General features: G+C 42.6%; 1 protein-coding gene across 2 annotated transcripts in view; it reads right to left on the bottom strand.

The window, feature by feature from the left end:
• Positions 1–2,527: 2,527 nt before the first annotated feature.
• Positions 2,528–14,256, bottom strand: part of LOC311128162 (nuclear pore complex protein Nup214-like) — a gene marked incomplete at its 3' end in the record, with an annotated part of 68,534 nt that continues 56,805 nt past the window's right edge. For both annotated transcript variants that reach the window (XM_084160150.1, XM_084160149.1), the window contains exons 34-35: positions 3,586–3,740; positions 2,528–2,565 (exon numbers count right to left, since the gene is read on the bottom strand). In XM_084160150.1, coding sequence (XP_084016276.1) covers positions 2,528–2,565; positions 3,586–3,740 — 193 coding nt within the window. The remainder of the gene's footprint in view (positions 2,566–3,585; positions 3,741–14,256) is intronic.

The following is a 14,256-nucleotide window of genomic DNA, read 5'->3' on the forward strand; positions in this document are numbered from 1 at the left end:
GCCTGTAATTTTCATCATAGGTACACGTCAACTATGACAGACAAAATGAGAAAAAAAAATCCAGAAAATCACATTGTAGGATTTTTAATGAATTTATTTGCAAATTATGGTGGAAAATAAGTATTTGGTCACCTACAAACAAGCAAGATTTCTGGCTCTCACAGACCTGTAACTTCTTCTTTAAGAGGCTCCTCTGTCCTCCACTCGTTACCTGTATTAATGGCACCTGTTTGAACATGTTATCAGTACAAAAGACACCTGTCCACAACCTCAAACAGTCACACTCCAAACTCCACTATGGCCAAGACCAAAGAGCTGTCAAAGGACACCAGAAACAAAATTGTAGACCTGCACCAGGCTGGGAAGACTGAATCTGCAATAGGTAAGCAGCTTGGTTTGAAGAAATCAACTGTGGGAGCAATTATTAGGAAATGGAAGACATACAAGACCACTGATAATCTCCCTCGATCTGGGGCTCCACGCAAGATCTCACCCCGTGGGGTCAAAATGATCACAAGAATGGTGAGCAAAAATCCCAAAACCACACGGGGGGACCTAGTGAATGACCTGCAGAGAGCTGGGACCAAAGTAACAAAGCCTACCATCAGTAACACACTACGCCGCCAGGGACTCAAATCCTGCAGTGAAAGACGTGTCCCCCTGCTTAAGCCAGTACATGTCCAGGCCCGTCTGAAGTTTGCTAGAGTGCATTTGGATGATCCAGAAGAGGATTGGGAGAATGTCATATGGTCAGATGAAACCAAAATAGAACTTTTTGGTAAAAACTCAACTCGTCGTGTTTGGAGGACAAAGAATGCTGAGTTGCATCCAAAGAACACCATACCTACTGTGAAGCATGGGGGTGGAAACATCATGCTTTGGGGCTGTTTTTCTGCAAAGGGACCAGGACGACTGATCCGTGTAAAGGAAAGAATGAATGGGGCCATGTATCGTGAGATTTTTAGTGAAAACCTCCTTCCATCAGCAAGGGCATTGAAGATGAAACGTGGCTGGGTCTTTCAGCATGACAATGATCCCAAACACACCGCCCGGGCAACGAAGGAGTGGCTTCGTAAGAAGCATTTCAAGGTCCTGGAGTGGCCTAGCCAGTCTCCAGATCTCAACTCCATAGAAAATATTTGGAGGGAGTTGAAAGTCCATGTTGCCCAGCGACAGCCCCAAAACATCACTGCTCTAGAGGAGATCTGCATGGAGGAATGGGCCAAAATACCAGCAACAGTGTGTGAAAACCTTGTGAAGACTTACAGAAAACGTTTGACCTGTGTCATTGCCAACAAATGGTATATAACAAAGTATTGACAAACTTTTGTCATTGACCAAATACTTATTTTCCACCATAATTTGCAAATAAATTCATAAAAAATCCTACAATGTGATTTTCTGGATTTTTTTTCCTCATTTTGGCTGTCATAGTTGACGTGTACCTATGATGAAAATTACAGGCCTCTCTCATCTTTTTAAGTGGGAGAACTTGCACAATTGGTGGCTGACTAAATACTTTTTTCCCCCACTGTATATGTGCTTTCTTGAGCAGGGGGACCTTGCGGGCGCTGCAGTATTTCAGTCCTTCACAGCGTAGTGTGTTACCAATTGTTTTCTTGGTGACTATGGTCCCAGCTGCCTTGAGATCATTGACAAGATCCCCCCGTGTAGTTCTGGGCTGATTCCTCACCGTTCTCATGATCATTGCAACTCCACGAGGTGAGATCTTGCATGGAGCCCCAGGCCGAGGGAGATTGACAGTTATTTTGTGTTTCTTCCATTTGCGAATAATCGCACCAACTGTGGTCACCTTCTCACCAAGCTGCTTGGCGATGGTCTTGTAGCCCATTCCAGCCTTGTGTAGGTCTACAATCTTGTCCCTGACATCCTTGGAGAGCTCTTTGGTCTTGGCCATGGTGGAGAGTTTGGAATCTGATTGATTGATTGCTTCTGTGGACAGGTGTCTTTTATATAGGTAACAAACTGAGATTAGGAGCACTCCCTTTAAGAGTGTGCTCCTAATCTCAGCTCGTTACCTGTATAAAAGACACCTGGGAGACAGAAATCTTTCTGATTGAAATGGGGTCAAATACTTATTTCCCTCATTAAAATGCAAATCAATTTATAACATTTTTGACATGCGTTTTTCTGGATTTTTTGGTTTTTATTCTGTCTCTCACGGTTCAAATAAACCTACCATTAAAATTATAGACTGATCATTTCTTTGTCAGTGGGCAAACGTACAAAATCAGCAGGGGATCAATTACTTTTTTCCCTCACTGTAGAAGGACACCTAGTTGTGACTTCATGCTGCCCTTCAGATTCTCAGAAGTGGGCCGTGGTCACACACTTTTCCTCCACTACTGCCGACACACACGCAAGTGTGTGTAGGGAGGGTTCAAACACTCAGACAAATGTATACACTCAAGCACAAAGACAGACACAGACACTCCTATGTGAACACAACAGCGCATACTACCGAAACACCTACCCACACACAGAAGAGCACAACGATGAGTGATACTTACTGATTGGACCCAAAGCCACCAGCAGACCCAAAGCCTGCAAGAAAACCAACAAAAAACACACTTAACAATGTAGATGAAGATGCATCAGTGGAACCAATTTAAAACAACTTTGTAAAATGTAGACTGAATCAAGGGAAGAGGTGGGTTACAACTATTTCCACCGCATTACCTCCGGTACAGAGCCAGACAACCACATAAGTCACAACACAAACCATAATAATATGACTGCTGTTCTAGTTCCTCTAGACCTAACATACGCAAACAGCACCACCCAGGGCTCCAGAGCAGATGTGGAGGGAGACCAAGGGAAGAATAAGAGGGAGGCTGGACGATTTGAAAAGAAAAAAAGTGTGTGTGTGCGCGTGTGAGAGAGACATATTGAGAGCTAGACAGATAAAGTAAGAGGGAGAGAGGGCAAGCATGTGAGGGAGTAGTGTAATGAGAGAGAAATACAGTGAGAACAAGAAAAACAAGAGAGAATGAGGAGAGCGAAACTAAGATGGTAAAAGACGTCTTCCCACCCTCCTCTTCCCATCTTGAGAAAACTGGGCCATGTACACACATTATTCCGACAGAAAGTAGCTTGCGTGGCGGCATGCGGCTGTAGCAGGAATTTGGGTTAATAGGAAGCGACTGGTGGGATTCCACCATCCCCACGGCTATCCTAGCGTTAGCCTAGCACTGCATCTTGTGGCCCTGTTGTACTGCACAGCAGACAGAGTGCTGGGGGATAGCTTTAGCCACTAGGCTAACTGACTGCTATTTAACCAGTCGCTAACCTGTGGCTCTGCTTCAGGGGAATGGATTCATCGGCAGGACTTCAAACGAAGACTTGAGCTCTTGTTTATTTGTGTGGCTGGGAGAGTGGGGAGGAGACTGCAGGGGCAGATATGACTATGCCGGGTGTTTGAGTCGTTTCATACGCTTTGTACAGTTTAGTCACCAGAAGTGGGAGGGAAGGGAACATGTCAATGAAGACTTGGGGTGCATCCTCTAGAGTGTTTTCCTCTGCACTGATCTGAAAGAACTGAACGGGTGAGATAGTACTATTCACCTCCTCCTCCCTGCTGTCCGAACGCAGAGAAGCCGCTGGGCTGAGGAGCTCCGAACCCTGACCCCTGCTGCTGCTGGGCCAGGTTACCAAACGACGGGGCACTCTGGTTGGCCAGTGCACCAAATGACGGTGTGCTTTGTTGAGTGGAGGCAAAGCTGTGAGGGGAGAGAAACACAAACGATTAAAAATATATTAAAATATTGAATATTCCATTCTAACAATACCCTAATAAAAATTTCAGGAAGATGTGTTGCTTAGAATAACCATTGGTACAATTGATTTATTACATTATTAACACAAACTGGGAAATATGCTGGTCAGTGTCACGTTCGTTCAATGACGGGTCGGACCAAGGCGCAGCGTGATATGCATACATGTTTATTTAAACTTAATAAACACTCGACAAAACAATAAACCAACGAAACGTGACGTCCAAAGGTAACACACAACAAACCTCACACGGAACAAGATCCCACAACTCAATAGTGTCCATAGGCTGCCTAAGTATGGTCCCCAATCAGAGACAACGAGCGACAGCTGCCTCTGATTGGGAACCACACCGGCCAACATAGAAATACACATACTAGAATATAAACATAGATATACACCACATAGAAAATCACACCCTGACTCAACAAATAAGAGTCCCCTGAGTCAGGGCGTGACAGTCAGTTTACATCCACCCTACAGTGGCTTGCGAAAGTATTCACCCCCCCTTGGCATTTTTACTATTTTGTTGCCTTACAACCTGGAATTAAAAATAGATTTTGGGGGGTTTGTATAATTTGATTTACACAACATGCCTACCACTTTGAAGATGCAACATTTTTTTGTTGTTGTGTGAAATAAACAAGAAATAAGACATAAAAAACGGAAAACTTGAGCGTATAAAACTATTCACCCCCCCAAAGTCAATACTTTGTAGAGCCACCTTTTGCAGCAATTACAGCTGCAAGTATCTTGGGGAATGTCTCTATAAGCTTTGTCCATTCTTCAAGGCAAAACTGCAAGTTGGATGGGTTCCGCTGGTGTACAGCAATCTTTAAGTCATACCACAGATTCTCAATTGGATTGAGGTCTGGGCTTTGACTAGGCCATTCCAAGACATTTAAATGTTTCCCCTTAAACCACTCGAGTGTTGCTTTAGCAGTATGCTTAGGGTCATTGTCCTGCCGATGAAAAACATCCCCACAGCATGATGCTGCCATCACCATGCTTCACTGTGGGGATGGTGTTCTCGGGGTGATGAGAGGTGTTGGGTTTGCGCCAGACATAGCGTTTTCCTTGATGGCCCAAAAGCTCAATTTTAGTCTCATCTGACCAGAGTACATTCTTCCATATGTTTGGGGAGTCTCCCACATGCCTTTTGGCGAACACCAAACGTGTTTGCTTATTCTTTTCTTTAAGCAATGGCTTTTTTCTGGCCACTCTTCCGTAAAGCCCAGCTCTGTGGAGTGTATGGCTTAAAGTGGTCCTATGGACAGATACTCCAATCTCCGCTGTGGAGCTTTGCAGCTCCTTCAGGGTTATCTTTGGTGTCTTTGTTGCCTCTCTGATTAATGCCCTCCTTGCCTGGTCCGTGAGTTTTGGTGGGCGTCCCTCTCTTGGCAGGTTTGTTGTGGTGCCATATTCTTAAAACATTTTAATAATGGATTTAATGGTGCTCCGTGGGATGTTCAAAGCTTCAGATATTTTTTTTATAACCCAACCCTGATCTGTACTTCTCCACAACTTTGTCCCTGACCTGTTTGGAGAGCTCCTTGGTCTTCATGGTGCCGCTTGCTTGATGGTGCCCCTTGCTTAGTGGTGTTGCAGAGTCTGGGGCCTTTCAGAACAGGTGTATATATACTCAGATCATGTGACACTTAGATTGCACACAGGTGGACTTTATTTAACTAATTATGACTTCTGAAGGTAATTGGTTGCACCAGATCTTTTTAGGGGCTTCATTGCAAAGGGGGTGAATACATATGCACGCACAACTTTTCCGTTCTTTTTAAAGAATTTTTTTAAACAAGTAATTTTTTTTCATTTCACTTCACCAATTTGGACTATTTTGTGTATGTCCATTACATGAAATCCAAATAAAATCCATTTAAATTACAGGTTGTAATGCAACAAAACAGGAAAAACGCAAGGGGGATGAATACTTTTGCAAGGCACCGTATATACTATTTCTACATCAGTCCTGACCCCCGATGCCATACAGTGGGAGGTAGAATTACTATGCTCTGCAATCCTCTCCTCCAGGTTGTAGACTGTCTAGTATAGCTAATGTAGCACACTGCCCCAGTCCCTCTACTCTGCTCACATTATCATTCTAACCCAGAGAGGACAGGTTCCTAAAATATGCAGACAAACAGCCTTGCCTGGAAAAATATCAGAGCCCATTACATCAAAGCATATTGCAATAATACTTTATTTGAATTACAATGGAATATGTCTCTAATGCTCCCACAGGGCTTCCCCTACTGATCTGGGATCTGTATGTGGAGGCTGGGACACAGTCAGGGAGCTGAGTGTGGGAGTGTGTTTTAATGTTTTATTGAGTTTAAATGTGTAGTAGAACAGTCTAAGGGAAAGCTAGTTGTCTTCTGTAGCTCAGTTGGTAGAGCATGGCGCTTGCAACGCCAGGATAGTGGGTTTGATTCCCGGGACCACCCATATGTAAAATGTATGCACGCATGACTAAGTCGCTTTGGATAAAAGCGTCTGCTAAATGAAATATCTTATATCATTATTACATATTAGTTCTGACATGGAGGCTTCAGGTGCCCTGAGTGAGAGACAACAGCAGCACCAGTCACACAGCTGGACCTCCAGGATTAGTTTACGAGCGTCATCAAACATCAGCAGAGACGAGGGGAGGAGGAAGGGGAATGGATGTAGAATATAGCATGTGTGTGTGTGGCAGTGTTCAGAGAGGAGAGAGAAAGAAAGAGGGGAAGATAAAAACAGAAACAAGAGCGAATAGATAGAGCGACATGAAAGAAGAGAGTGAGACAGAGTAATGAAGAGAGAGAGGGGTAGAGAATAGTCCACGCCATCCAGCCAGCTCAGCTGCTCTGCTGGTTCTAATCTGGGAGGCAGACCCCTGGACCGAAATACAGGCTGACCTCCGACCCTAATACAGGAGCCAATCTCTTGCCGGTGAACCCGCCCACTTTACCCGCTCTTGGGTTAATCCGGGACCAGACTCATCTCTCAGTACTAGGCTTGGGAGATATACTATTTATACCGTATATCGGGGTATTTCGAAATACAACGGTATCATTTTCAATACCTTGCGGGGGCTTCGTGCTACACCACTGCTTATTACTATGGGTTGAGTATAACTATAACAAATCTAAGATGTGTCAAATAAATTATATCCAGCTCAGGGTTCGAGCTATGCATTTGGTTTGCTAACTGGCTAGATGTCAAGATCAAGCTTCTTGGTTACAGCAGGGACACTCAATCCCTTCCTGGATCAAGATCCCTGTCGCCAAAATTGTTTTGTGCGTCCCCCCAAAAAATATATTTTTGGAAATAGCACCCCTTGTGTGTACTTCCGGTAATACCGTATACCCCGGTATGGTACAGAAACGGTACGAAAATCTGGATACCGCCCAACCCTACTCTGTACAGCCCCACTGCTAAATTGAGGAGCCACTTCTAAAGATAAGTAGGGTGACATTTACTGGCTGTATGGAGTCCTGAGGCACTTTATCTTTTAACTATCTTTTAATCAATCTCAACAGAGGTTTGGAAAACAACTCAACTTGGACCGGCATTCGTAAACAACTTTATCAATATTTATCCTTGTGAACAGGACGACAGGGTGATGACAAGCAAGATAAAGAGTGGTAAAAATATTACCTCACGAGTCCCGACATAATGAAAAGAACAAGACTGAAAAAAACAAAAAGTGTGACTGAATTGAGGAAGGGAATGACTGAAAACACTAAGCCTGCTGCCATTTTACAGTCCCATGGGATTAAACCCTGACAAGACAGAACGGGAGAAAAATAAGAAAAACAGAGAGATGACTTCAGGGCAAGGTTAGCTCTTGTCTTCCTGAAACCAACAGGACCTAAGACAGAGGGTGTAAAGTGTGTGTGTTTGTGTGTGTGTAGGGGGTGGTAGAGGATTGAGGGGTGGGGATTTAGGCGGTAATCCCCTCTAGACAACTCGCGCCCAGTACAAGACCCCCAGGGGGGAGGGAGAGGATAGATAGAAGAGAGAAGGAGGGAACCAGCCCATCTTCATCTGCTGGCAGTATGACCCCAGAGTGGGATTATCTGGGTGGAATAATCTAACTCTGCATGGCTCAGTGGTTTGGGTCTTGGCAGAGGTGCCCAGCGCCCCAGCAGCCTGCACGTGGCGGAGGGGGGATAGGGAGCTGAGCAGTAGGGGATGGAGGAATAATCCCATTTTCTCCCATAATCTTACAATGAGGGTTGAGGTTAAACTCGGAATAGAGGTTGACTCAACAGGGGGTCTGGGTTGTTAGAGCTGACTGAATCCCATCCCCTGATGTATTGTGATTAAATACCAGCAATGCTTGCCGTAAATGCAGTAAGCAATCTTCAATACTCAACTACTGTGGATGTTTCTAAATGAAATCTCAAACTCAAACGAAGCACACATTCATGTGTGCCAGTAACCATATTATTTCGAAGTCATACCATATAGAAAAAAATCACGACAGCTGTGATGGAAACAGGACATTTCGGTACAATTTAATAAATGCTGACAGATAATTTGTTCATTCGACATGGTGGGATCTTTTTGAGTCGGTAAAATTTATCATGTGAGAAATAGCAGTGGAAATGCCTTAATGCAAAAATATTATTATAATAACCTTCATATTGAAGTAAACTTGGAGTCACGCGATGACATGGTGTGTAGTCCTCCCACTACGACTCGGGAAACCATGCAGTTTATTACACTACTGATGAAATAAGTTATGATGATCTTCACAGGGTGGTAATGTGCAAGTTGATGAGCTTCATGCTCCTTTCCAATAAATAGATGGTCTTATTCCGGTGACACGATGATCGATGCTTGAATGCCCATAAATTATCTCATACCAAGACCAGAGTAGGCACATTTGCTATTTAACGCAACAGTTGTGACAAAACTCATCGGTAAAGTTGAAAATGCGATGGAAACACATTGAACTTTAGATTTTTATTCGGTACAGTGCCTTCAGAAAAGTATTCACACCCCTTCACTTTTTCCACATTTTATTGTGTTATAGCCTGAATTTTAAATGGCTAAATTGAGATTTTGTGTCAATAGCCTACAAACAATACCCCATAATGTCAAAGTGGGATTATGTTTGTAGACATTTTTACAAATTAATTACAAATAAAAAGCTGAAATGTCTTGAGTCAATAAGTATTCAACCCCTTTGTTATGGTAAGCCTTTGCTTAACAAGTCACATAATACGGTGCATGGACTCACTTTATGTGCACGAATAGTGTTGATAAAACGGGTTGTTTGGATCCTGGATGCTGATTGGACGAGCAGCATTCCAAGCCGTGCTGTATTGGGCATCACAGACACACCTATGCCTGCGAACAGTACCATCTGAAAATTATCACTGCGCCTCCATAAGAATATAATGTTAATGTTGCTGTCTGAATCATCTCCTGTATTCATCTCAACTCACACATCATTTTCCCTTGCTTCCAGCCTAGCATTTAGTTTGGTACAGCGGGGGTTAATATAAGCCTTGCTGTCTGCCTGTCCGACTTGGAAACAATGTTTCACTTTTGAATTTCGATCTCTGTAGTACCATACATAAACTGAGTGTATAAAACTTTAGGAACACCTGCTCTTTCCAATCACATAGACCAGGGGTGTCAAACTCATTTTAGCTCAGGGGCCACATGGAGGAAAATCTATTCCCAAGTGGGCCGGACCGGAAAAATCATGGTATATATAACTTAAAAACAACAACTTCAGATTGTTTTCTTTGTTTTAATACGATCAACATACAACATAAAGCTGGAGCCTGAGGACAGTGTGTCCAAAATAGTACAAGCACAACATCACTATTAATCATAAAACACCTCAAGTTATTTGAAAGTTCTGAGGACAAAGAACACACAAACACACAATGCCTCAGTGATTAACATAACTGTTTCACAGATCACAGAACTATATCAGGGTGTCATTTCTCAGGCAGAAATGTAGATAAAAATAATGAAATCCTGTTCCCCAAACAAGTGCAAGAACCACAGAGTCAAGAATAGGTTAAATATACAAATAAAATAAAAACAATTAAAAACAATAGCACATCAACATAAAAACATATAAACATAAAGCTGGAGCCTGAGGACAGTGTCCAAAAGCACAACATCACTATTAATCATAAAACACCAAGTTATTTGAAAGTTCTGAGGACAAAGAACACACAAACACACAATGCCTCAGTGATTCACAGAAGTATATCACAGATCACAGAACTATATCAGGGTGTCATTTCTCAGGCAGAAATGTAGATAAAAATAATGAAATCCTGTTCCCCAAACAAGTGCAAGAACCACAGAGTCAAGAATAGGTTAAATATACAAATAAAATAAAATCAATTAAAAACAATAGCACATCAACATAAAAACATATAAACATAAATCTGAAAGCGTTGCTCAAACTCCCGTAACAGTCCCGTTATTTTATCTTTGAACCGCTTCATGTCTGCCACATGTTGGGTCGCGCACACATTTTTCAGACAGGGGAAGTGAGCTGCATCACCACCGGCGAGTTGCGTCTCCCACAATGACAGCTTCAACTTGAAAGAACGTATGCTGTCATAATACTGCGTGGCAACTTTGTTGCACCCTTGCAGCTGTTTGTTCAAGTTATTCAGGTGCTCTGTAACATCCACCATAAATGCAAGGTCCTGCATCCATTCTGCGGAATGAAATTCTAACACTGGTTTGCCCTTTTCTTCCATGAACTGTTCAATTTCTTCTCGTAAATCAAAGAAACGCCTCAGCACAGCACCTCGGCTTAACCATCTTACCTCAGTGTGGTATGGCAGGCCATAGATGTGGTCTTTCTCTCTGAGAAGGCTGTCAAACTGACGGTGATTCAGGCTTCTGGATCGGATGAAATTAACAGTTTGGATGACCACCTTCATGACGTTATCCATCTTTAATGACTTGCAACACAAAGCCTCCTGGTGCAAAATACAGTGAAAAGTCAAAAAATCACGTCCTCCATTTGCAGATTGCACTTTCTCTCTGAACTTTGTCACAACGCCTGCTTTTTTCCCGATCATTGAGGGCGCACCATCTGTAGCCAGGCTGACAGCGCGGGACCAGTCCACTCCGACCCTGTCCAGCGCGCCGACGAGTGCGGTAAAAATATCAGCTGCTGTCGTTGTATCTGTCATCGGCACCAACTCCACGAACTCCTCGGTGACGGTCAATGTGTCATCAACTCCGCGGATGAAAATGGCCAGTTGTGCAACATCTGTAATGTCCATGCTTTCATCAATTGCAACCGAAAACGCAATAAATGACTTTACTTTTTGCTTCAACTGGCTGTCCAAATCCACTGAAAGATCGGAAATCCTGTCTGCAACTGTGTTTCTTGTCAGGCTGATATTTGCAAAAGCCTGCCGCTTTTCAGGGCACACAATCTCCGCTGCCTTCATCATGCATGTTTTTACAAATTCACCCTCACTAAATGGTTTTGAAGCCACTGCGATTTCATTAGCAATGAGGTAGCTAGCCTTCACTGCAGCGTCACTGATGTCTCGGCTGTGAGTAAACACAGACTGCTGTTTCTTCAGACCCGCCAACAGTTCATTCACCTTCTCTCATCTCCGCTGTCCTTGAAAGTTGTCATATTTGTCGGCATGAAGACTCACATAGTGGTGACGAAGGTTATATTCTTTCAGCACTGCAACATGCTCTGAACACACCAAACATACAGCTTTCCCATTCAATTCCGTGAATAAATAGGATGACCATTTTTCTTGGAACACTCTGCACTCTGCGTCCACTTTTCTCTTTTTTGACAGAGACATATTGGGGCAATGAGGGTGCCAAAGCACATAATGTTAAAAGTAGAAGCCGTAATAAATATCGCGGGCAAAACAAAGTAGCTCATTGGCTGCACGTGCTTGACCTACTTGCTCTGCCCCGGTATAAACAGTTTGCTTGCTTAACACAATTGCTATTGCGCCATCCAGTGGACGCAATTGGAACAGCAGTTTATTTTATTGAAAAATTGCAGCGCATTTTTATACTTGACAACATTTTTTATTTTTATTTTTATTATTATTATTTTTTCAAAATCATCTCGCGGGCCGGATTAAACCCGTTTGCGGGCCTGATCCGGCCCGTGGGCCGGACGTTTGACACCCCTGACATAGACTAACCAAGTGAATACAGTTGAAAACTATGATCCCTTATTGATGTCACCTGTTAAATCCACTTCAAATCAGTGTAGAAGGAGGAGAGGAAACCGGTTAAAAAATGATTTTTAAGCCTTGAGACAATTGAGATATGGATTGGCTACGTGTGCCTTTCAGAGGGTGAATGGGCAAGACAAAATATGTAAGTGCCTTTGAATGGAGTATGGTAGTAGGTGCCAGGAGTACCGGTTTGAGTGTCAAGAACTGCAACGCTGCTGGGTTTTTCACGCTCAACAGTTTCCCGTGTGTATCAAGAATGGTCCACCACCCAAAGGACATCCAGCCAACTTGACACAACTGTGGGAAGCATTGGAGTCAACATGGGCCAGCATCCCTGTGGAACGTTTTCGACACCTTGTAGAGTCCATGCCCCGACGAATTGAGGATGTTCTGAGGGCAAAAGGGGGTGCAGCAACTCAATATTAGGAAGGTGTTCCTAATGTTTTGTACACTCCGTGTAGAGTGAACGGTGCCCAGACGAGAGAACATTTTCTGAGCCAGTCGAAATCATGCATCAATGTCATTATCAAGTAAATGCCAATTGAAAAAAAAGCTAAAACAAATGAAAATGCAGCTAGTGTACTGTCGTTCCAAGTTCAATGTTTGATGTGACTGAGTTAGCTGAAGTTGGCTAGCTAGCTAGTAAGTGAAAAGAACGTTATCCAGCGTGCATAGCAACCATTTTGTTTAGAACGGGCGACCAATCCTTTTGCATAGCAACTACGCAAAAATTATTAACAACTGGGTCGCGTCCATAGCAACATGACCAAAATAACTAACAACTAGAGTTTTGTCCAGACTACTGTATATCTTCTGGTGGAAGAATGAAATTGTATGAATTTACTTATCAAAATAACATCTTTAATGAAAATCTGTAATTCATTGTTATTTTAATATAATAAGTAAATGGGTTACTTATCGCGTCGGGCCAAACAACGCCATATACCTGTGGCTGTATTCATGCTACAGCACTGCCTCCTGTGCCTTATTGCTTAATTAACATGACTTTTGAATGACTACCTCATCTCTGTACACCACACGTACAATTATCTGTAAGGTCCCTCAGTCGAGCAGTGAATTTCCAACACAGATTCAACCACAAAGACCAGAGAGGTTTTCCAATGCCTGGCAAAGGGCACCTATTGGTAGATAGATACAAATAAAAAAGCAGACATTGAATGTCCCTTTGAGCATGGTGAAGTTATTATGACACTTTGGATGGTGTATATACACCAAGTTACTACAAAGATACAGACGTCCTTCTTAACTCAGCTGCCGGAGAGGAAGGAAACCGCTCAGGGATTTCACCATAAGGCCAATGGTGACTTTAAAACAGTTACAGAGTTTAATGGCTGTGATAGGAGAAAACGGAGGATGGATCAACAACATTGTACTTACTCCACAATACTAACCTAAATGACAGTGAAAAGAAGGAAGCCTGTACAGAATAAAAAATATTCCAAAACATGCATCCTGTTTGCAATAAGGCACTGTTATTTTAAATATATTTTTTTACTTCATGTTCTGAATACAATGCGTTATGTTTGGGCAAATCCAACACAACACATCACGGAGTACCACTCTCCATATTTTCAAGCATGGTGGTGGCTGCATCATGTTATGGGTATGCTTGTCATCGGCAAGGACTAGGACGTTTTTTTGGATCAAAAGAAACGGAATAGAGGTAAGCACAGGCAAAATCCTAGAGGAAAACCTGGTTCAGTCTGCTTTCCAACAGACACTGGGAGATTCATTAATCTTTCAGCAGGACAATAACCTAAAACACAAGGCCAAATATAGACTGGACTTGCTTACCAAGACGACATTGAATGCTACTGAGTGGCCCAGTTCCAGTTTTGACTTAAATCGGCTTGAGAATCTATGGCAAGAGTTGAAAATGGCTATCTAGCAATGATCAACAACCAGCTTGACAGAGCTTGAAGAATTTTTTAAAGAATAATGTGTAAATATTGTACAATCCAGTTGTGCAAAGCTCTTATAGACATACCCAGAAAGACTCACAGCTGTAATCACTGCCAAAGGTGAGTCTAACATGTATTTTTGACTCTGGGGTTGAATACTTATGTAATCAAGATAGTGTTTTATTTTTCACACATTTTTTTTCTTCTTCTACTTTGACATTAGTATTTTCTGTAGATTGTTGACAAAAAAAGACAATTCAATCCATTTTAATCCCACCTTGTAACAATAACATTTTGAAAAGGCACTGTACATGAAAACTTAAGCGAAAAAGTAC

Source organism: Coregonus lavaretus (genome assembly GCF_964263955.1).
Source record: "Coregonus lavaretus genome assembly, chromosome: 4".
NCBI classification, from domain to species: Eukaryota; Metazoa; Chordata; class Actinopteri; order Salmoniformes; family Salmonidae; genus Coregonus; species Coregonus lavaretus.